Below are 23,582 nucleotides of genomic sequence, written 5' to 3'. Positions count from 1 at the left end.
TTGTATTATGGAGGCAGCAAAGCCAAACACATCATGTATCTAGTTTGCCTTGAAACTACCAGCAACCATGAGACCCACTTTGGGACAAGAAACAGAAGAAGATAACATGCTTGTCTTTCTGATAAAATAGATTGTCGTTGCTTCTCTCTCTCGTGTTCTTTCTTTCTTTTTTAAACTTTCTTTTCTTTTACTCTCTTAGCCCAGGCTGGCCTTTGATCTGGTCAATCTGCCTGCCTTAGGCTCCCGAATGCTGGGTTTACAGGCATAGTCCAGCCATACCCAGTTTATCTTCCCTTCTATTTCCCATTTTTTTAAAAAAAATTATTACTAAATAGATATACAAAGAGGTTTTAATTCTATAAGTTGGATCTTGTCCTTATCTTGAACATAAATGTGATACTTGGAAATACAATGATTATTTTGTGACCATAAAAGAAGATAGGACAATAGGAATAGCAGAATCTAAAATTAGAAATCTGAATCTCTGACTTCAACAGCCTATTGTTGAGTTCTGGCCTATTTACCATCTCCTCACTTTTTGTTACATAAGGAAAAGGAAGCCTGATTTCTTTGTGACTGTTATTCTGGTTTTCTGTTAATAGAAAGTAAATTTATTCACAATGGATACAGTGGCACAAGGATCCCAGTAGAAATATGAGCCTTTTAAATGGCTTATAAATTAGGATTAAATTAGGAGAGTTGCTTTGGAAAAACTATGGGTGAGTAAATTCTATCCTGTGCCCTTGAGATGGTGTAGGAATTGTTTCAAATGTCTGGAGTTCTGAAATTTTAGCTCCTTGCTACCTCTTTTATTTCCTGAGATTGCTCTCACTAGTTTGGGGAATATGGTATATATACAACTGTGAAAGTCGAGAGTAAAGAAAATGCCAGAAGTTGCCAGAAGTCAAACCACTCTTTTCAAATATGGTAGGTTCTTGAAGTGAGAACAATCATTATCAGGAGATCATACCTGAGATTGAGTCAGGAAATTACATAAAGCCTGTGGCTTCGGGGAGAGGAGGGTAGAGGAAGAAAAAGAGAGAGGGGAGAGGGAAGGGAGAAAGGATAAAGGAGAAAGAGAGGAGAGAGAAGAGAGAGAAGACAAAGGAGAAAGGGAGAGAATGCATAGACACATCCCCGCCCCCCTCCAAAAACAAAACAACAACAAAAAATGACCAAAGAGAACAGACTTCTTTTCTGCCCTTGATTTAGTTGAGATCCAAAAGAGTATATTAAAACTCTGCTCTGATGGCACCTTTAGAAAATGTCCCATTTTATTTCTTTCTTTGGCTACATATAATTTAAAAAATATTTTAGTGAATTTCAATGGCATATGTTTATAATCCTAGCTACTTAGAGGAGGCTGAAATCTGACTCTGGTGGTTTAAAGTCAGACTGGGGTAGAAAAGTCCACTAAACTTTTTATTTTTTGGCCAGTCCTGGGGCTTGAACGCAGGGCCTGGGCAGTGTCCTTGGGCTTTCTCAAGGCTAGACCTCTACCACTTAAACCACAGCACCACTTTTGGCCTTTTCTGTATATGTAGTACCAAGGAATTGAACTCAGGACTTCATGCATACTAGGCAGGCATTCTACCATGCTCCTGGCCCCTCCACGAGATTCTCATCTCAATCACCAAATGCCAGAAGTGGAGCTGTAACTCAAATGGTAGAGCACCAGCAAGACACTGAGTTCAAGCTCTAGTACTGACATTACAAATTTATATATTAGTCTAAAAGATTCATTAATGTGTCAGATTTTACAATGTCATTTTAATCTTACACTTCAGAGTACTTGTTTACTAAGGCTCTGCCAGAACTTGGCAGTGTCCTGGGATCCTTTAATTAGTAGGACACATTGAACTGATCATTCTTTTCTCTGAAGTACTCCTTCATACACAAGTCACAGATGGCAACAAGTTCCCTGTCCTCTGATTTATAAACAACAATGGAAGGCCGTCTTTGTGCTTCCCCAGTTCCCAATAACAGCTCTGAAAACCTTTTTATTTTTCTCTGGGAAATCTGACAATTGGCTCCTCCTCTTCATGTGTCCAGAGACCTGGAAATACTTTTAATGCCATTGTGGGTAATAGTAAGAAGTGAACTATGTCCCATTCCAGTCTGTGACGTAGGCCTTGAAATGAAACCAGGTCTCTCTGAACTTTCCTTCTTCCTAAACTGTCCGGACACGGAAGCTTCTGCTACCACAAATGACTCAGGCTTTATTGAAAATGATTTTGGCCCTCTGAGTTAACATTCAGTGTGGCGTCATTCATTGCAGCATTCTCTTTCTGCTCCATTTGGATAGCCTGGATTCTTCCTATGCTGGCTGAGAACTCAGGGCTTAGCTCATAGAACCCCCCCACCCCCGCCTTGTCTCTTCCCCCTTTCCACTCTGTACTCCCACCCCCTACCTCTGTCCCCCTCTAGCTTTCCATTTGTCTGATTTTGTATTTCAGATTACCATCTGAAATTGGGGGATTTCGAGTGCTTTCCAACTCTTTGATGTTAATGTTTAGAGAGGAATTGGCATTGACATTCAGGGAGATTTTGGGAAGCGTCAGCCTTAGAAAAGCAGTTGATTAAGGGGCTTTGGTTTTAAACCTTAGATATATTGTACTGGTAACCCACATGGGGAAGTAGATTCCTGGGTTTACAAATCCAGGCCCTTGTTCATAGGCTTAATGTAGGAGGCAACTGGATACATTTGGGTAACCACAGTAGCTCGTCAGTATGGGGCTGGATCCCCAGTGGTTCCTAATGAGTGTTGGTGCCTGAGGGGTGTTTAGGAATCTGCACCAGCAACTGGTACTTAGTGTGTGGAGGTGGCTATGGCAAATCTCCTGCCATGTGTGGAACAGTCTTACACAGTGAGGGGACTGTTCCACCCCAATGGCTATGAAACTTCCTCTTAGAATTATTGAGCTAGAAGGTGGGTGGGGAGAAAGTCTTCCTTTTTCTCCTTTGAATAATAGTAAAGCAAGACTGGTTTATTTATGAGCACATAAAGGGACAACCCCTGAGGCTTAGGAAAAATGTTTTAAGAGTTGAAAGAAATGATCACAATGGTCAAGGACAATCAGGCAATCACTGAAACTCGACTCATGCCACAGTGCCTAAAGATGACATGGATTTTTGTGATGGGATTCTTGAAAGATGCTTAAGACCTGGAAAAGTGTAAAACAACCCCTCAGGTGATTTTTTTTCCTTTTGTTTGGTTGTGGGGCTTGAACTCTGGGCCTGGGCACTGCCCTTGAGCTCTTCAGTTCAAGGCTAGCACTTGAGCCACAGCAACACTTCTGGTTTTCTGGTGGTTAACTGAATATGAGTCTCATGGACTTTCATTCCAGGGCTGGCTTTGAACTATGATCCTTAAATCTCAGCCTCCAGAGTAGCTATTATTACAGGCAGGAGCCACTGATGCCCAGCTGGGACTTGAACTCAAGGCCTAGGCACTGTCCTTTAGCTTTTGTGCTTCATGCTAGTACTCTACCCATGTGAGCCCTAGCTCCATTTCTTTCTAAATTGTTATTTTTTTGTGGTTAATTGAAGAGTCTCATGTACTTTCCTACTCAGGCTAGCTTTGAACTTCTATCTTTAGATCTCAGCCTCCTGATTAGCTAGGATTACAGGTTGTGAGCCACTGGGGCCTGGTTGGTGACTGCTCTTTGTCACTAGGAAGGATGTGAGGCTCAGAATGCTCGTTTCAGTTTCTACTGTCTTTATTCCAGCCCCTGTCCCGTGCCCCATGTCCTGCTAAGTTTTGAGAGCTGTGTGAAGTCTGCAGGAGGCAGAAGGGTAGAGGTGGACTGGTGATTCCACAAGAATGCCTATAGAAAACAGTAGAGATTTCTGACTGTAGTGTGGGGTGGGGGTAAGCTGTCACTTGACGCTTACTCAGGCCATAGTCCCTTTCATCTGGGTCACTCTCGTGTTTCCTCCATCGACAGCACAGGTGCTGGAAGATCATGGTCATGTGACTGAAGATGATCAGAGGTGGGGGCAGAACCGGTCTCTCATGGAATGTCATGATGAGCTGATACCGTTGGAACTTCCATACTTGGTTGGATATTGACTTCACCTCAAAAAATGTGTTGCTGGAATAAATCAGAGAGAGTTCAGTGAGTACATTCACTACTGTTCAAGCATGGGCTCCCTCCACCTGGCTCCCCCAACCATCGGCATTCCTGGAGGAAGGGTAGCTCACTTAAAGACAGCGATAAGAAGGTTGACCAGTAGGATATTAGCCACCAAGAGGTAGCAGGCCATGATGGCCGGCACAATCCATGCTCCTGTCTTGCAGGGTGGCAGCTGGATGATCTTGCCATCTTCTCGGGTCTCATTCTGTCCACAGGGAGCTGGAGGAAGCAATACAGGCAAGGAGTGAGAAACTGTGGCTCCTTGACTAACAACAACAACAAGACTGGTTTGAATGAGGGTTTGAGATGGAAGAAAAATGCAGCCATCTCCAATTCGGAAAAAAAAAAAAAGCAAAACATTCCAAAATGCCAAAGTAACAAATGAGAGCGTGGTGAATAATACAGAGAGCCCCCACTCCAGAGGGGAGGCAGTTCAACTTGTGTCCCCAACCTGTCATCTTGCTGGAAGTGGTGGCTGCAGCTATTTGCTTTGTCCCCTTAAAAATGGTGAGGGGCATTTGGTGTCCCTGGGACACCTGATGAGAGCTGTTGTGAGCTCCACAATGCAGCGAGTTACCTTCAAAATGTGCTATGACAGCTCGCAGCAGCACAGGCATGGCAGGCTATTGATCAGGAATTAACACCAAGGCACATGCTAATTGCTACAAGAAGCCACTGAAGGGTTTGGAGCTAATGATTTGCTGTCTGACTACGGAAGCAACAGGAAGGGCACTGCCTTGGGAAGTAGAAAGCTAGTCATTCAGTATACTTTCTCCTGATAGACCAGATTTCATTAGGAAGGAAAGGAAAAGACCGGTAATGGGTCCAGGACCTATAGAACTCACAGCTACCTCATTTGTTTCCAGCCTCCTTTTCAACTGCAAAAAAAGTGCTTTTTCAGGGCACAGGCAATGATTAAATGGGAAAATTGGGGGTGGGGGTCGGGGTGTAGAGGTGAGGAGGAAGGTGATGTGGGACTGGGTAAGTGTGAGTAATGTTCTAATGAGGCCTGTGTGGAGTTTCAGATAAATGCAGGACCATACCCTCTGCAAGTGGTAGGGGTATCTCGGTGGTTCATGAGTGGGATAATGCCATCGGGTGCTAGAATAGGTGTGATGACCCTTGATCTTCAGCTGTCTTATGAGTTGGCCTTAGAATAGAACCATTTGGTTCTACTTGTGAAAAAGACATAGGCTGAAGGGCAGTGACAGGAGTACGGAGAGGGCTCTGTAGTGGCTACAGGATGCTGGGTTTGCAAAGGAATCCAGAATCCTGGCAAAAGAGATCTATAGCGTTCTGGTTGCTGGGCTATTCCCTCTGTAGGGTTTCTCCTCCATCCTAGTTGCATAGGGGTCCCTTAGAAGCTTTAAAAAAGGCTACACAGCTGTGCCTCTAACAGTTGAAGCAGAATCCCTGAAAGGCCTTAGGCACTGTTGTTTTCTTTAAAAATTTCCCAGCTAATTCCCAAGTTGAGCCCATTGAATAGGAAAAGGTACGCAGTTTCATCTTCTGAAAATCCCAACGAAGCTTCTCAGTGTACAAGGATTTTAATCACATCAAGGCAAAAAGATCTGGTTTTGCTGGCCAGCACAAAATGGCCAAATTGATTTCTTTGGTTCCAGATTCAAGAAGATCTGATATGGGAATGAGGTGTTTACAAGGAGCTGGAGTCTTCTGTTATAGGCAGTTGGGGTACTGATTATCCAAGAAGACCCTATAAGAGGTTCTTGTCATTTCTTCCCTTGGAAGGAAAATCTAGTGATAGTGGCTGCACTCACTAGGACCAAGTCCAGACTCTGAGGGTGGCTGGCCTATGGCCATTCTTTTTGCCACTTCTCATCTCTCCTTCTGGTTGCAGCTTGGACCAAGTTTCTTGAATTCTCAGAAATGTCACATTCCCTCTTAATAACTGATTGTGAGCCAAGTATTTCTATGGTTTCCCCTTCCCAAAGGCCTCTGGACACCTTAGTCCTACTTCTGCGCTTTACTTGGTTAATTCCTTTTCATTTCTTAGCACCCAACTTGCTTCTGAAGAAAGCTCACCTTAACTCACTTCCCACCTCTTCCAGCCAAGGTAGAGCTGGTCATTTCCTCATGAGTCCTGCACATCTGCTCACATTGCAGTATGATCGACACACTTTAATCTAGGAATCTATCATACAAGAGATTCTCAGAGGGAATTTCTCCTAGGGTTTCCCATTTTTCTGACAGGACACACACTCATAGAGCATATCCATACACACCCATACACGATTAATGAATGAATAAAAGAATCCATTCAATATTTGGTTGTTGAGCAGTAACAGATATTTCTCATACTCCACAGTCCATGGATGAACTTCTCTGAGTTCTGGGAAATGGTTGAATCTTTCCTTAGGTCTTTACAGAAACCCTATCCTTGGCTTAGCAAACAGGCTTGTTATGCTTGACCATATCTGAAGATCTCTGTTGTGCACTTGCCCACAGCCCAGTAAAGCTTGTGTTCAGTAAATATTGACTGTACCCCTTTCCTCTGGACTCGATAATCTGATGAGATGATTGTTACCCTGTTCATCTTTTTCCTCTGGTCCCTGTTCAGATCTCTGTGGGGAAGTGAAGAAGCCTAGCTGAAGCAGCAGCTGTCTGGGATCCTTCACAATGCTCACACCGTGTTTACAAATGCATTCCTGGGCTCCACTTCTTGAATCCATCATGAGAGAATGTGACGCAAATGTGAGGGAGGCAGAACTCGCCTATCTTGCTCTTTCCGACCCCATGTTTCATAAAATCCATAAAGACCCTTTCTACTTTCCAGTTTTTAATAATGTTGTGGACATATCTAGTACTCTTCTCTATTGGCTTCCTTGGCTAGTTAAAACTTAGACTAGCCTAATGTCTTCATGTAACTTTTCATTTGCAGTCCATGAGATTGGTCCTGGAGATGTCCTGCTAATTGTCACTCCAGCTTCGATTTTACCTTAAATAAGGAGCAATCAGTTAGTGGCTACAACCTGAATTTATAATCAAGACTTGGGTTAAAACTCTAAGTCTACCATTCTCATGTGACTGGATGCCAACTTACTCCATAAACCTCCTCTTCCTCATCTGTAGAAGTGGAGATGCACTAATGGTACATCCCTGAAGGGAATGTCCAGATGATTACAGGCCCAAGGCTCCCCCCTATCTGGTCTAGACCACTCAATCAACATGAGCTTATTGTTGTAACTAAGGGACTTCAGTCTCTTCAGGATGAGTGTCTACATTCTACTTCTTTGTTCTGCAGTCATCAATCCTGATACTTATTCTAAAAAAAAAAAAAAACAAAAACATTTGTTGGGCACCATATAATAGGCATCAGGCAAATGGAGAATCGAGAAGGAGATTCCCATTAAGGAGCAGAGGATATAGAGAAGGAACTAAATGCTGCACTATATTATGGCATATTCTGGTGTGTGACTACCACACAACAGTCTGGTAGTAGAGACAGCTGAGGAATATTATGTAGATCCGATAGCAAGAAGTACAGTCTAAGTAAATTAGATGGTCCTTGTGACAGTGATAATGATAATAATAATGACTCATTAGGAGACAGTGCTCATTTGGTAATGCCAGCAAAGAAACCATGAATATCATATGCAGCAGTTAAACTGTTGAACAGACCCTATAATGGTTCCTAGTGATGTCCTAGTTATAGATGCTTGTCTGCATTCAGCGGTGCCATGATTCAAACTCACAGATGATTACCACTGATGAAGATAAATTGGATGCCTCCCAGCCCTGACACGCGGCGGATTTCAGGATGAAGGATAAATTATCTGGACGGAGAATCATATGGTGCCAACCAGTTTCCAAGAACTGCCCAGGCACATGCCTCTGAAACAGCATAGTTCTTTCCTGTTTGGGGGATTTGGCACTTGAGTGCTTTTTCTCTTTGTCTTCCTGCAAAAGTCAATGCATAGTCACTATTAACTTCATAAGAAGTGACATGGTATCCTCTTCTTGGCTGATGTCTTTCAGTGCAGAGCCTCTGTATTAGGTATTTGTGGATTTCACCTGCTCTGTACATACTTCTCCTTCCTATGTAAGACCTGCCCCTAATTTCTCCTTATACACTCAGTGTACTTCATTCTCAGCTCATGAAGTTTGGGTGACGATAAGACAATTAATCATTCTGCTTATTCCTCTACTGTAGTGATTGATGTAGGGATAGATATATGACCCAGAACCAACGAGTATCAGCCCTGGGACATTTTGTGGAGTGTGTGTGTATGTGTGTGTATGTACGTACATGCATGTGTGCTAGACTTGGGGCTTGAACTCAGGGTCTGGGAGATGTATTTCAGGTTCTTTAGCTCAGGGCTAGTATGCTACTATTTGAGCACCTTGGAGAGTTAGGGTCTCATGGACTTTCCTGCTTTAGTTGGCTTCAAGCTGCTATCCTCAGATCTCAGTCTGTTGAGTAAGTAGGATTACAGATGTGAGCCATCATTTTTAGCAGCCCTGGGACTTTTATGGTAGTAGTACAAGACAGAAACTCTCCTTTCCAATGCAACATCAAGTTACCAAGTAGAGAGGTCTATATGAGTGACTCCATTGCAGAGAAGAGAAACTGATTTCTCACCCAAAGCATGTATACTTGCAAATAAGTACCTGGACCGTACAATTATATCTTTCTTGAATCTGAATTGGGTCTCTATCGCTTTCATTTCTGTTTGCAGACAGATAATCCTATTTGGGTACCCTACTCCTAAGAAGCTTTATATAGGATCTGAATGGCATAGAAAGATTGAAGAGACACAGGAGCTGATCTGATACTATAGTTAAATCTGTGTTTGAGTTTTAGGAGTGTGTTGCTCTCTTTTTTTTTTCCTGAAAATTCTACACTAATAAGCAGCCTGCCTGCCTGCCTGCCTGTTTGCCTCCCTTGCTCCCTCCTTCCCTTCCTTCTTCTTCCTCTTCTTCCTCTTGCTCGCCTTCTTCTTTCTTAAGGTCTCACTATGTAGCCAGGTAGGCCTTGAACTTGAGACCCTCTATTGTAGATTTCGGAGTAGTGGGATTGCAAGCTGCATAGCCACATCTTGCTTGAAGCTCAGTTTGCATCTAGCTGGAGTCTTGGATTCAGAAACTCAGAACACAGACTAGATCTATTACACATACAGGAGGATACATACAAGAGCAGAGAGTTCCTCAACTCTGGACAAGTATCTCTATATATCCAAGCTTCCTCTAAAGTGAAGACAGCTTGCTTTTGAAGGGGAACATACAGACCCAGAGCGTGGCCTAGAAGTAGAGTGCTTGCCTAGCATGCACAAAGCCCTGGGTTCAATTCCTCAATACCATGTATACAGAAAAAGCTGGAAGTGGTGCTGTAGCTCAAGTGGTAGAGTGCTACCTTGAGAAAAGCCCAAGAACAATGTCCAGGCCCTGAGTTCAAGCCCCAGGATTGGCAAAAAAAAAGCAGGGGGCGAGGATACTCATCAATTTATCAAGGAATCTCAGGGGAGAATAGAGGCACAGGAGGAAGGAGATCTCTATGTAGTTATAGCTGGATTTGAAGGACCCAGCAATTGGATACTCAAATTCCCTGTGGTCTATTTATGTGGGTCACTCTGACACATCACAGGGAGGAAGCTGGCTGGGCCACCTCTGCTGATTGTGCATTCATAGATGGAAGTGGACAATTGGGCTCTGGAACACACTGACAGGCTATGCGATCACCATCGAGCTAAGAGTATGTGGATGATGGAACAAAGCCCCCTGTTTTCTGTGCACATTGTGCACACACATTGTGTGTGTGTATGTGTGTGTGTGTGTGTGTGTGTTAGGGCTTTCTTTTTTTCATATATTTTTATTGTAATTAATAGAAGGGTTACATGATATTCACCAGATAGAAGGTGCATTACTTCACAAACATCAATACCCTTTCTCATGTCTTGGTCCCCATTTCCCTCCCCCACACCCACCCCTCATCTTGTTTTCCCCCCTTCTGATTTCAAATAATCAAATAAACATATATACAATATATCAGACAACAAGGTAAAATAATGTAACAATTTGAGATAACCAAGGGACAGCAAAAGAGATGAGAGATAACATAGTACGTCAAGGACAACAATCACTCATTATATGGCTTTTGTTTCTATATCCTGGAGGTCCTTCCATTTAGGGACATACTCTATGGCCTTATGTATTTATGTTTTGTTCCATTGTAAATCTCTGCTAGGAGAGCCCAAGCTTTCTACTGATTATGATAAGTGAGGGAAACTATTGAGCCTATGTTCCTATGAGTCTGGCTTACTTCACTTCATATGATTGTTTTCTAAGTCTTTGTGTTAGGGCTTTCTTAGTAACAGAAGATCCTGAGTTCAATCCCAGAACTGCAAACAAAATAAAACACACAAAAATTAAAGCAAAACAACTTCCCCAATACTCTAACCTGAAACAAGGGTGAGCAGCATCGTCACCAGTCCGTGAACTCCTGAACAACAGGGTTTTACCTCTGTGGTTCACATACACCACATGCACCAGAGCACTAGAACATTCTAGAACACTGTGGTTGTGTAGGAGATTAAAAAATAGCTGCTGAATGGTTGCAGGCAGAATATCACACACTGCATACCTAGTTTGCAGTGCCAGACAGTTCTGAAAGTTGTCTCTGCTGTACTTTTCCTGTGTCTATTTTCCTATTTACTTTGAGATCTTACCACTGCAAATCTACCAATATGAGATGACTATTGAGTCAGCCAAAACTGAAAGAAGGAAAACTAGTTGTGCGCGCGCGTGCGCGTTTGTGTGTGTGTGTGTGTGTGTGTGTGTGTGTGTGTGTGTGTATGTGTTTGTCATTGTCAAAGTGAAAGCAACACGCTTGTGTAAGTTCATAGAAAATCTCTGTCAGAATGTGGTTGTGTAAAATTTCCACAACACAGCTGCAACACCCCATTCTGTATCAATGGAAGGTATTGATAATTACTTCTTGGATTGCTTCCCTTTGAAACAAGATGTAATCTTGGAATTCTTCCTTAGAAACAAACAGCAGTGCTGTGGCTCAAAGTGGTAGAGTGCTAGCCTTGAGCTGAAAAGCTTAGGAACAGTGCCCAGACCCAGAGTTCAAGCTCCACAACTAACCAAAAAAAAAAAAAAACAACCAAAAAACAAAAAAACAAGAATAATGAGGTAGGTATGGTGGCTCACACCAGTAATATCAACTGGGAGGAATAGATAGGAGGACTGAACTCTGGGACAGGTCCTAGAGGAAAAAAAAATACAAGGCTCTACTTAACAAACAAAGCAAAAAGGCTAGGGACATGTCCTGGATGATAGAGTGTCTGCCTAGCAAGTGCATGTGCAAACCCCAGCACCATCAAAACAATGAGAACAACTACAATGATTTTCTTTAAAGAAACAAACAGCAACAAAACCTCCTGAAAGTACAGACCAACCAAGCAACCACAATTGAGTCAAGATAAGGGGCTGTTCACAGCCTCTTTCAAAGAAGAATGTGTGTGTGTGTGTGTGTGTGTGTGTGTGTGTGTGTGTGTGTGTGTGTGTGTGTGTGTGTTTAGGATCATTCTGTCCATCTGTCTCTCTACAGACTCCCTCTCAAGGTGAAAGGGCCTCATTGATGCTGACCTGAATCACCTCATAGTTGATTGGAAAACAAATAATGTCAGAATCTGACAATTGGCTTACCCAAGATGTTGATATTTCTGATAAAGGAGATTGTTTGGCTTTTCCACTCCTATCCTGGGCCAAGCCCACTACCTATTTAAAGAGGGACCTTTGAAATCGGGTGTATCCTCAGAAAGTGATAATCCTACTTCTTGTATCAAGTATGTTTGGATGTGAAAGATGGTGGAACCACCATCAATGGAAACTGTAGCATGAGCCAACCTCCATACTGGGCACTTCATATTTCCATTGAGCTGAGCCAATTTCCATCCGCCCAGTGAGAAATGTATTATCTTTGTTTTTACAATTGAGGAAGTACATGTCCAGGGATGAAATGCTTACCCAAATCTCATGACCAACAAGAGATAATGCCAAAATGTACTCCAGACCACGGAGTTCCTGCTTTGTGTACTGGAACTTAGCACTAGAGATGTTACTGCCAATGACATAAAAATGCTGCTGAAACATGTATGAACTCTGCTCTACCTGATGACAATGCTAGTCACTGCTTCTTGCATGCTTCAATGCAAGTCCCCAAACATTACCTGTAACCACTGCAGTATCTTAACATGATAGACATTATTATCCTCATTTTCCAGAGGAAGAATTGACATTCAGTTTTGGTTTCCTCAATATCTCAGAGAATAATAAGAAAAGAGTCTGGATGTCCATACTGTCTGAAAGACCACAAAAATCTCTTCTAAAGAAAACAGCCCACAGAAGGCCAGAGGAACCCCCCAGTTATGGAAAAATATAGACAAAGTTCAGTAGACACTTAATTTTGTATTGTTCCACCGACACAAATAATGGAGCCTGAATTGTTCAGATAAAGTAACAGATGTATGGAATACAGTGAAGTTAAGAGTGTATGGGCAATCCCCCCAACTAATTTGTATCAGGTACCAATGTACCCCAAATTAAAATAGTTTGCCCTTTTTATTTTATCTTATAATATTCAAAGAAATAAATGCTAAGTATTTACATAAAGTGTACACCCTCTTGCTTCCCAAAAAGAAGTGACATTAAATGGTGAGGCCCATGTTTGATTCCATTAGCTTAGGAGAAAGATGAAGAGTATTTCTAGAAGGCTGCCTTTTCCTGCCCTGTTTGAAGCAACACCCTTAAAGCTTATTGTGAACCACCAACAATGGAATAAAGAGCTTAGCTGAGTATTTGGCTACACTTATCCTACTTTATTTTTTTAAAGGAAGGATTTTCAACTGAAAATAATCCATCTTGGAAAGATAAGGAGGCAAAGAGGATTTCTCCATCTTTTGAAAATCCATATGGTTTTCCATGGAGGATTTAGAATAAGATTAGCACAGCCCTGGTGGCTAATACTCAAGGTGTATTCGATTTAGATAACTCTGCTCTTTGGCCTTCTCCTGACACAATAGTCTCCTTGGTAAGATAGTAGGAGATGTCTCCTTTTGTATGGCTACATATTTCCAGAAGTTTCCTTATCTAAGGGTCAATATGTGACTTCCAGTGTCTGCTCAGAATGGAGGTGAGAAAGATCAACAGTAACTGAAAACCAGGTAAGACTGAGTTCTTAGTCAAAAGCAATCTCCACTTCCCCCCAACTTTTTTCTTTCCTTTTTCTTTTTTGGTGTGTGTGTGTATTCCAGTCCCAGGGCTTGACCTCAGGGCCTAGGCACTGTCCCATAGACATTTTTGTTCAAAGTTGGTGCTCTACGACTTGCGCCACAGCTCTACTTCTACTATTTCTAGCTTTTTCTTCTGATTAATGGAAGATAAGAACCTCAGGGACTTTCCTGTCAGGGCTGGCTTCAAACTTTGATCCTCAGATCTTAGCTTTCTGAGGAGTTAGGATTATAGGCTTAAGTCACCACCAGTGCCTGGTCAGATCTTCCTGTTTACTCCATGACTTACCAATTTTCCCTCCGCCTAGGCCTACTGAGAGTGACGCGCACAAAAACAGCTACTGGAAAAGAACAGGAGGCCTTTGGTCCTCTATTAGTGAGTGGAAGTAGTTGGATGTGAGTGTGATGCAGATGTTAGTGAGTTTACTGCCATAGTAATTACTGCCATCGTAAAACCAAATTCATTGCATTAACAACTCCATTGACTTTCCACTCTAGGTATCTAAGCTTCTTTGTTGTTTTTCAGATAAAACCAAATTCATTGCATTAACAACTCCATTGACTTTCCACTCTAGGTATCTAAGCTTCTTTGTTGTTTTTCAGATTTTAGAACTTTTTTTTCCTTTAAAACTTCTTTGACTGATAGGTACAATCTATTTTCTTGCCCCTGGACTGTGAGTTTGACCATATTGGTTTGGTTACTTTGGTCAATGAGATATTAAAACCTGGAGAAATCCTCTGAATGTCTCTGTTTCCACTCTTTTACTTTGATCATCCCTCAGAAGAAGACCTGGAGCATCTGCTCCTAGATACTCTGCTGTCCGAGTGGAGTAATGGTTGCTCTGGATCAGCTGACAGCAGTTGTTTCCCTAGCACGTGACAAACTTAATGAAGACCAGAAGACAATCTAACGAAACTTTAGTCTTGTGAGCTCAATTAATGCTTATGGCTATAAGCCATGGATTTTGTGGTGGTTTGCATCACAGCATTATCATGTTAGTAGATACATTCAACTTCCCTGATCTGCCCTTAGCTGCTGGAAGCATAAGTCATGTCCTTTTGGATGAAAAAGTGCTTTCCTAATTTTATTATCTTCCCAGTACCAATAGAGATCAAATGATTGGAGCAGGAAAGATTAGATAAAGGAAGACTAATAATATACTTTGTCCTGAGAAGTTAATTTGAGGCTTAAAGACTTCAGTTAAGGCTGGAAGCATAGCCTAGTGGTAAAGTGCTTGCCTAGCATGATACATGAAGCCCTGGGTTTGATTCCTTGGTACCCATACACAGAAAAAGCTGGAGGTGGTGCTGTGGTTCAGGTGGCAGAGCACTAGACTTGAGCAAAAAGTGTCCAAGGGCAGTGCCCAGGCCCTGAGTTCAAGCCCCAGGACTGGCAAAAAAAAAAAAAGACTTCAGTTAAGTGATGGCCATATAAAATCAGACCATGTTAGTCACACTGAAAAAAATCTTTCTATTGACTATTTTTACTTCTCAGTTTAAGCCATTAGCCCATTTGTGAATTGGGTTGTTGCTTCTTTGAGGGTTTAATTTTTGAGGATTTAATTTTTTTAGCATTAAATGTAATCTGGATATTAGACCTTTATCTGATGTATAGCTGTTAAAAAAAAATCTCCCATTTCATCAGCTTTCTGTTTAGCTTGTTATTTGTCATATAGAAACTTTAGTTGTTTTTTTCTTTTTTTTTGCCAGTCCTGGGCTTGAGCTCAGGGCCTGAGCACTGTCCTTGGACTTTCTCAAGGTTAGAGCTCTACCACTTGAGCCTCAGCACCACTTCCAGCTTTTTTTTTTTTTTCTATATGTGGTACCAAGGAATCAAACCCGGGTCTTCATGCATGCTAGGCAAGCACTTTAACCACTAGGCCAAACTCCCGGCCTCCGAAACTTTACAGTTTTATATAATCATATTTGTCATGTTTTTCTTTGATTTGTTTGATTTTTACTTACAAAGTTTTGACCTATGCCCCCTTCCTGTGAAAGTTTCATGGTTTCCAATCTTACATAGAGGTTTTTGTTCTACTTTTAATTGATGCTGGTGCAAGGCATTATTTGAGGATCTAGTTTCACATGAAGAAATGCTCAACATCTCTGGTCAATGACACTGAGATTTTTACCTTACCCTAGTTGGAATGGCCATCATGAAGAAAAAAAGAAATACTAACATGAGAAGGATGTGGCCAAAAGGGAACTCTCATTAATTGTTGGCAGAATGTAGTCTTTTCCCACCACTCTGGAAAGCAGTATGGAGGTTCCTCAAAAAACTAAACATAGAGCTTCCCTATGACCCAGCAATCCCACAATTGGACATTTATCCCATAGAACCCAAACATTACAGTAAAGCTATCAAGAACAACCACATTCATTATAGTATTATTCACCATAGACCAGATATAGAATCAGCCCAGTTTCCCCTCAATGGACAAAACGATCAAGAAAATGTGGCATAAAGGGAAGTGTGGGGGGGGGGGGAACAAGATGATTGGGAGGGTGTGGGAGGAGGGAAATGGGGACAAAAACATGAGAAAGGGTAGCAATGTGTGAGATATAATGTAACTATAACCCTTCTATACATTACCCTGACAATAAAAAAGAAGAAATAGTGTGTACCCACATACTATTTCATAAAAGCAAAAAAAACACTTAAAAATGTGGTATATATACACAATTGTATTTTACTCATCTATTAGAAAGAATGATATTGCATCATCTGTAAGGAAATGAATGACTTGGAAACAAATATATTAAGTGAAGTAAGCCAGACCCAGAGAAACATAGGTTGCATTTGAGGTAGCTAGACTATGCCTATAAATCTACAAGTAAACATACTGAGTATATATAATTCATTACAAATGAATTATCTAAAGTATTATAAATTCTATAGAGAGTTCAAGTAGTATATAATCTTTTTTCATATATTTTTTATTGTAATTAATAGAAGGGTTACATGATATTTGCCAGATAGATGGTGCATTAAAGTATAATCTTATAACAAGACTAGGTCAAAGTCCATCAAAATTAACACCAGGAAATGGGTACATCTCGGTGGAGGGGTGGTGGGGCCAAGGGGAGAGGGGAAGATGAATGAAGTGGGGAAGGAGGGAAAGGTGAGGAGAATGGAGTCAAGAACTCATTGTGTATCCCACAAAACTAAGAAAAGTCAGGAAAAGCGTGGGTGGAAAGATGGTGAAAATGGTAAAGGGAGTTACACTGATCAAGATGTATTGCATTCGTAAAATGTTTTGTTATATGACACCTCCTTTGTACAACTACTTAAAGGTAATGTTTAAAAATAAATAATTTAAAAAGCTGTCTGAGAGAAGGACAGGAAGAGGAAGGAAGAAGAGGAATGAGACAGGAAGGACGAGAGAGAATGGGAGAGGTGACTGATGACTGAGGCTAGAAAGCAACGGAGAGGAGAGAGGACATGTTTTCAATGATGACTTTACAGAAGCACCTCCAGTTTCATTTCCAGTCAGTTCCCATCAAGCACTGTTTCCTTTTCTATGCGCCCAGTCCACTTTTGGCTTTCTTACTATCGATTTTTTTTTTCTTTCCCCTCTAGTTGTATCATTAGCACCTTAGAAAGCAATAGCTTCAGTTGCTGGCTGGTTAGCCAGAGGTTGAAATTCAGCTTGCTGGGACTGTAGAATTGGGACAGGGCTACTGGGATAGGAAAGGGACTCCTAGATGGGTTGGGAAGAAATAGAAGGCTCACATCTGTAATCCTGGCTACCCAGGAGGCTGAGATCTGAGGGGCCCCATTCAAAGGGAACTGCTGGCAGAAATGTCCATGACATTCTTATCTCCAATTAACTAGCAAAAGGCCAGGAATGGAGGTATGGCTCAATTATTATAACATCAGACTTGGTGAGGGATAACAAACCTCAGTACACACACACACACACACACACACACACACACACACACACACACACACACAGTATTGAGCTCTTAATTAGACAACACTTCATCAGCATCATTACTCACTGTGTCTGGTATTTGTCTAGGAAAAATAGGATTAGATAAGCTTCTCTCTCCTTTAAACCAAAACAACAACAACAAATTTCAGAGAACAAGTGAAATAAATGATGTATTCATGTAGATTTTTGTGCAGCTGCTACCTCCATAATCATTTTTGACTGTGGCGTGCTCATGACAACAATCAAGTTTCAAAGATTCCCATGCAGAGCTGTTGGGGGCAGGAGGAAGCACCCCTTCCATCACAGTCACAAGGAGACAGTCATTCTGGGCTCATGAAACACAGAGAGTTTCTCCTGAGGGGTCCCAAGCAACTCAGAGAGGAACACGTTCATCATTTTCCTGACTGGGGTTGCATGCTTTCCCAGAAACCTATAAAGCTTTAGTGCATCTGTGTTCTTTAGGATGCTTGAAGAGGTGGTTGCCTCAATAGGGGCTGTCCTTCAGGAGACAGAGACATGAGGATTGTGTTTTGAGACCAGCTTGGGAAGTGAGACCCTTAAGAAACAAGCCTAAAGGGTGTCAATGCACCTGGAAGTTGGAGATAGCATTGCAATCGGAGGCTGGCTGGAGTCAAAGTATGAGAGGCTGCCTGAAAGACAAAGTAAAAGCCAAGACACTGGGGTTGTTGCTCACATGGTAGACAGTATGCCTTCCCCAAGTCAAGTCCCAGGAAAGAGAAGGGCTATTTCCTAATGAAGGAAACAGGATTGTCAGTGCTGCCTGGGGCTGGAGGGATGGATATGGTAAGGCAGAGTGCACATCTCTGCCTAGATGCACCGTAGGGGACACAGGCTGTTACCAGCTCTACAGAAATGATCTGTGGCTCCCATTGACTCTCCCTGGATTGTGCCCAAGGGGTAATATGACATTCACAGAAGCAATCAATGGAGTCCCTCATGATCAGGTATGTGTCTGTAAGCAAACCCAACTTCCTGCTGGCATTATTTACAGATTATCTGCTAAGTGACAATGTAAGAAATCCATTTGCGCTCCCAGCCCACACTCCCAGCTCTGATCTGCTGATGTGATTCCCCTTAGGTGCCCTTCAATCCCTCTCTGCCTTCCACATCCCAAGCTCTGGGTTCCCGGCCTTCCTCTGTTTACTTTACACACTTGGAGCTTTTTACCCTCCAACTGATGATCCTCTAATAGCAAAGCATCCACATGATAGGTCACCCACGTTCTGCTCAGAACCTAAATGGGCTCAAATACTAGTGTCTAGCATCGCGGCCTTGTGCATAGAAGTCTAGTGGCATGTAGAACACAAACACCACGACTGTCATAACGCAGCAGCTGATGGCAGCATGCCCTTGTACAGCAGACTAAAAGATATGGACTCATATCACTTAGAAGAAAAGAAACCATTTCATCCTGATAAACTCGAGTTGGGTATTGGTGACTCATGCCTTGCTACTCAGGAGGCTGAGATCTGAGGATCACAGTTCAAAGCCAGCCTGGGCAGGAAAGTCCGGGGAGACTCTTATCTGCAGTTAAACACCAAAAAAGCAGAAGTAGAGCCATAGGTCAAAGTGAAAGAGCACTGGCATTGAGCAGAAGAGCTCAGAAAGTATCCAGGTCTTAAGTTCAAGCCCCATAACTGCCAAATGATGATGATAATGATGGTGATGATGATAATAAACAGCTCAAATGCTCATTAAGCGGACAGAAGTTAAGAAAGAGAGAGGGGAAGGATGGGGAAGGCCGCTCACTGTTTATCAGTTATTTAATATAATCATAACTCATATTATTATTCTCATCTGATCCACCTTAGTAAACCATTCCTTGAAGTTCCTAGATGCAGACACTGTTTTGGAGAGGTTCTGTTTGGACATTAGCTGTGACGTTTTGTACTTAGTATACCCTTGGATAACTTTCCATCCACGAATTTGAGTCTGACATAATAGTAGTAATAGGGTAGGTTCTGGTGGCTCAAGAATGTAAGCCTAGCTACTCAGGAGGCAGATATCTGAGGATTTCAGGTTGAAGCTAGCCCAGGAAAGAAAGTCTGTGAAACTCTTATCGCCAAAGAAAAGCCAGAAAAAAGTAAAAAGCAGAAAATGGAACTGTGGCTCAAGTAGTAGAGCACCAGCCTTGAATGAAGCAAAAGCTTAAAGCCCTGAGTTGAAGCCTCAATACCAGCAAAGACTCCGAGATAATGATAATAGAAAGTAATGCTGTTAATGATGGTGATAAATACCCAATCTCACTTGCTTATCCAGCAAGTGCCATTTATGGAGCACCTCAGTGAACAAAGCATCCAAGACCTTTGTCCTTCTACAGTCTGCATGGAGGAAGCTACAGTGGTGGGGACAGTGATGACAAGAAGTGGATGAGAGAGAAACAATCCGTTAGTGAATGAGCAAACTGAGTGCCCTATGGGCTGAGGCCCATTCGTAAGGGCTGTGGCAGGACACACAGCGTAAGGAGGGAAGACTCAGGAGTGTATGCTAATGGTGAGAGGCTACATTCAGAAGGAAGATGAGAGCAGACTTGCCACCTTAAAGGAGAGAGTTGGCTAAGGGGAGAGAGTTGGCTGACGCTCTAAACAGCCGAGCTCGGAGGCAAAGGTCCACAGGTAGAAGGTTGGTAGTGTGTATCTGAAGCCAAGCTGAACAAGAGGGAAGAACTAAAGGATAGAAGAATAGAGCACCAGATGGGCCAGTGGAAGGAGACTGAGGATCCAGGCGTGTTCTGATGAGGTAAATACATTATACACTATGGTCCTTTGTTGAGTTTATTATAAAAGGCAATTCACATTCATCCATTCCAGCTTCAGCCTGATGACTCCTTATTAAATGAACAAGCCTTCTTTTCCTTGGTTTTTCTCTTCTCTAACAGTTTGCAATGTCCTTAAAAGAAATATTGGTCACCCTTGAATCCAGGAGCACCGGAGGCAGCTATGTTCTGATGCCTCACCGTCTGCAGCAGTGACTGTAAGTTACCTTTGCATGTCCACTTATTGGAAATGGAAGATTAATAAACAGGTGATAGCTGAATAAAGTAGTACATACCTGTGATACAAGTGCCTGAGAAGCTGAGGCAGGGGAATGTGAGTTTCAGACCATAGGCCTGCTTTACAAAATCTTGGGCTCAAATAGCAGATGAGAATAAATCAAAACAACCCCCAAACTCAAACAAACAAAAGACAGGGTGCACAGATTTATCAGCATCCTCCACCCTCTTACCCCTGCTACTGGAACTTTATTGGTCATGAAGAAATCCATTGAGGGAAGACATTTCTAATCTGAATGAGCAAAAGTAACTTTACTAGATAGACCCAAACTTCCCAGGGTGAACAAGGAACAGGTTCTTATTGATGGCATCAGGGCAACAGCTCAACTTTCGCCATTGCAGCTAAGCATTCTGGTGGCTGTGGCTCAGCACACACTGTTCAATCACTGCACGGGCTGTGATGGGGAAACAATAAACCAGGGGACAGGCTGAACCTTCTACCGGAAGCTCTAGCCAACAGGGAGTCTGACAAAAAGAATTTCAGGCAATTTTTCTCAACACTGAGCATATCCATTATAGAACAAAAGAGAAGATCTAGAGTTAAATGACCAATTCCCTTCTTCATAAAAGAGGAAGGTTTTATTATTTTAATTTTTTTATGCCAGTACTGGGACTTGAGCTCAGGACCTGGGAGCTGTCCCTTAGCTTTTTCACTCAGATCTGGTGTTCTACCACTTGAGCCATAGCTTTATTTCGGCTTTCAGGGGAGATAAAAGTTTTGTGGACTTTCTTTCACTGGACTGGTTTCAAACTATGGTCATCAGATCTCAGCCTCCTGAGAAACTAGAATTAGAAGTGTGAATCATTGGCTTCTGGCTAATGGAAAAGTGATTCTTTTTTTTTTTTGCCAGTCCTGGGACTTGAACTCAGGGCCAGAGCACTGTCCTTGAACTTTCTCAAGGCTAGTGGTCTGCCACTTGAGCCACAGCACCATTTCTGGCTTTTTCTATGTATATGGTACTAAGGAATCAAACCAGGGTCTTCATGCATGCTAGGCAAGCACTCTACCACTAGGCCAAACTCTCAGTCCGTAGAAAGGTTTTAATTAGACTAATCAACTGAAAGAGATGGTTTGAAGAAATGTATTTTTCTCTTAAGCTCAGTTATACTCTCAACAATACAACTGTTGTTCATGTCGAGTATTTGAAAATAAGACAGCTTCATTTTACCACCATTTTACCGCTGTTCAACACTTCAGAGTAGGAACTGGTGAGAAGTGAAAGCTGACCTACATTTGTTCTTTAAAAACATGACTATCACGTTTTTAATAAGCTAACGTTTCACACAGCTTCACTCTGAACAATGGTGTGTGAACAACATTTCCTTTGGCCCAATTGGTCTGAATAGACCTCTGGGAACAAAATTCTAAAACCAAATCACAGCAGCATAAAAATTGGCTTGTTTCTAGGTCCTACATAGAAAGGAAACAAGCCGATCTTTTTCTACTTATATCCCCTGCCTAATTGTAAAACAAACGTTGTTCGCTAGGCTCTGATAGACCAGTGCTCATGGAGCGTGAACTTGGAGAGTCTATAAAAGAATCTTCTGTCTCTCATTGTTCTACATTTTGTGCAACTGTTTAGTAAGAGGAAGATTGTAAATGTTCAGGCTTTGTATTGTGTTCCCAGAGATAGATAATAACCATACATATACACACATATACATACACACATACATACATACATACACACAGGAGAGAGGATACAGTGAAAGCCGAAAGAAAGAGGGGTAAAGAGAACTAAAGGGAAATTAAGAGATCAAGTCCAACTTGACTGCTAAGTCAACTAACAGGATATAGAGGAAGAGTCTCATTACATGCCCTCAGATTCCTGTGTATGATGCAATCATACTTAGGGTGACATTAAAACCTTCCGGGGCAATGAATATGATAATTCTGTGACCCAATAAGCGCTACAACTGGAAGTGGTAATTTATACACATACGAGGCAGCTTTTTTTCTACAATTGTTTCAGGGGTAGGGTTGCGGTAAGTTAGACAAAATAAACTCCAAACCCAATACAGCCAAACATTTATATTTAACTATCAAGCAATTCTTGTCACCACACAAGTTTCCAGCCAGAGACTTAAGTCACCTATATATTATCTCAGCAGACTGGCACAATAACCAAGCATTTTCTCAAAGCTATTGAGGTTAAGAGGATGACCATTAAAATAATATGCCAAAACTCAGCAAGGAAAACAGTTTAGAATTTCTGATGCATTCATACTGGGACCAAACTCAGGGCCTTGCTTGGCTTTTTTTTCTTTTTTCTTTCTTTCTTGGTGCCAGTTGTGGGCCTTGAACTCAGGGCCTAGATGTTTATCTGAGCCTTTTTGGGTCAAGAATAGTTCTCTATCTGTGGTATTTGTACACAATGGAATTCTATGCTGCTGTCAGAAAGAATGACATTGTCCCATTTGTTAGGAAATGGAAAGACTTAGAAAAGATCATATTAAGTGAAGTAAGCCAGACTCAAAGGAACATAGGCTCAATGGTTTCGCTCATTTGTCATAATCAGTAGAAACCTTGGGTTCTCCTACCAGAGATTTGCAATAGAGCAAAACCTTGATACAAAAGGCCATATAGTAGGATGCTAAATGAAAGGATCTCTAGGATATAGAAACATAAGCCATATAATGAGTGATTGTTGTCCTTAATGTCCTATGTTGTCTCTCATCTCTTTTGCTGTCCCTTGGTTATCTCCTATTGTTACAGTATCTCACCTTGTTACCTGATATATCGGATATACTTGTATTTGGTTATTTGAAATTGGATGGGGAACGGGGGAAAACAAGATGAGGGGTGGGGGTAGGGGGGAGGGAAATGGGGACCAAGACATGTGAAAGGGTATCAATGTATGGGAATTAATGCACCATCTATCTGGCAAATATCATGTAACCCTTCTATTAATTACAATCAAAAATATATATAAAAGAGTAGTTCTCTATCATCAGTTGTGCTACAGCTCCACTTCCAGCTTTTTTTCTTCTTTTTTAGGGGAGAGGCGTGGTTAATTGGATATTTTTACTTGGCCCAGCCTCAAATTGCAATCCTCAGATCTCAGTTTCCTGAATAGCTAGGATTATAGGCATAAAGCCTGGCTTCAAGGATAATTTTTAAGAGAAAATTTGCTAGAGAGAAACATTAAATTTTTTTTTCTTCCCTGAGAGAACGTGAGTGCGA

General features: G+C 41.8%; 1 protein-coding gene across 11 annotated transcripts in view; it reads right to left on the bottom strand.

The window, feature by feature from the left end:
• Trpm3 (transient receptor potential cation channel subfamily M member 3) overlaps positions 1–23,582 on the bottom strand; it is a 473,683-nt gene that overhangs the window by 8,058 nt on the left and 442,043 nt on the right. For all 11 annotated transcript variants that reach the window (XM_090329658.1, XM_090329656.1, XM_090329657.1 and 8 more), the window contains 2 exons: positions 4,205–4,355; positions 3,895–4,094 (listed from right to left, as the gene is read on the bottom strand). In XM_090329658.1, coding sequence (XP_090185784.1) covers positions 3,895–4,094; positions 4,205–4,355 — 351 coding nt within the window. The remainder of the gene's footprint in view (positions 1–3,894; positions 4,095–4,204; positions 4,356–23,582) is intronic.

The sequence above is a fragment of the Megascapheus bottae genome, chromosome 3, assembly GCF_031878675.1.
Source record: "Megascapheus bottae isolate mThoBot1 chromosome 3, mThoBot2.hap1, whole genome shotgun sequence".
In the NCBI taxonomy this organism is placed as follows: Eukaryota; Metazoa; Chordata; class Mammalia; order Rodentia; family Geomyidae; genus Megascapheus; species Megascapheus bottae.
This window is presented reverse-complemented; position numbering and strand designations above follow the sequence as displayed.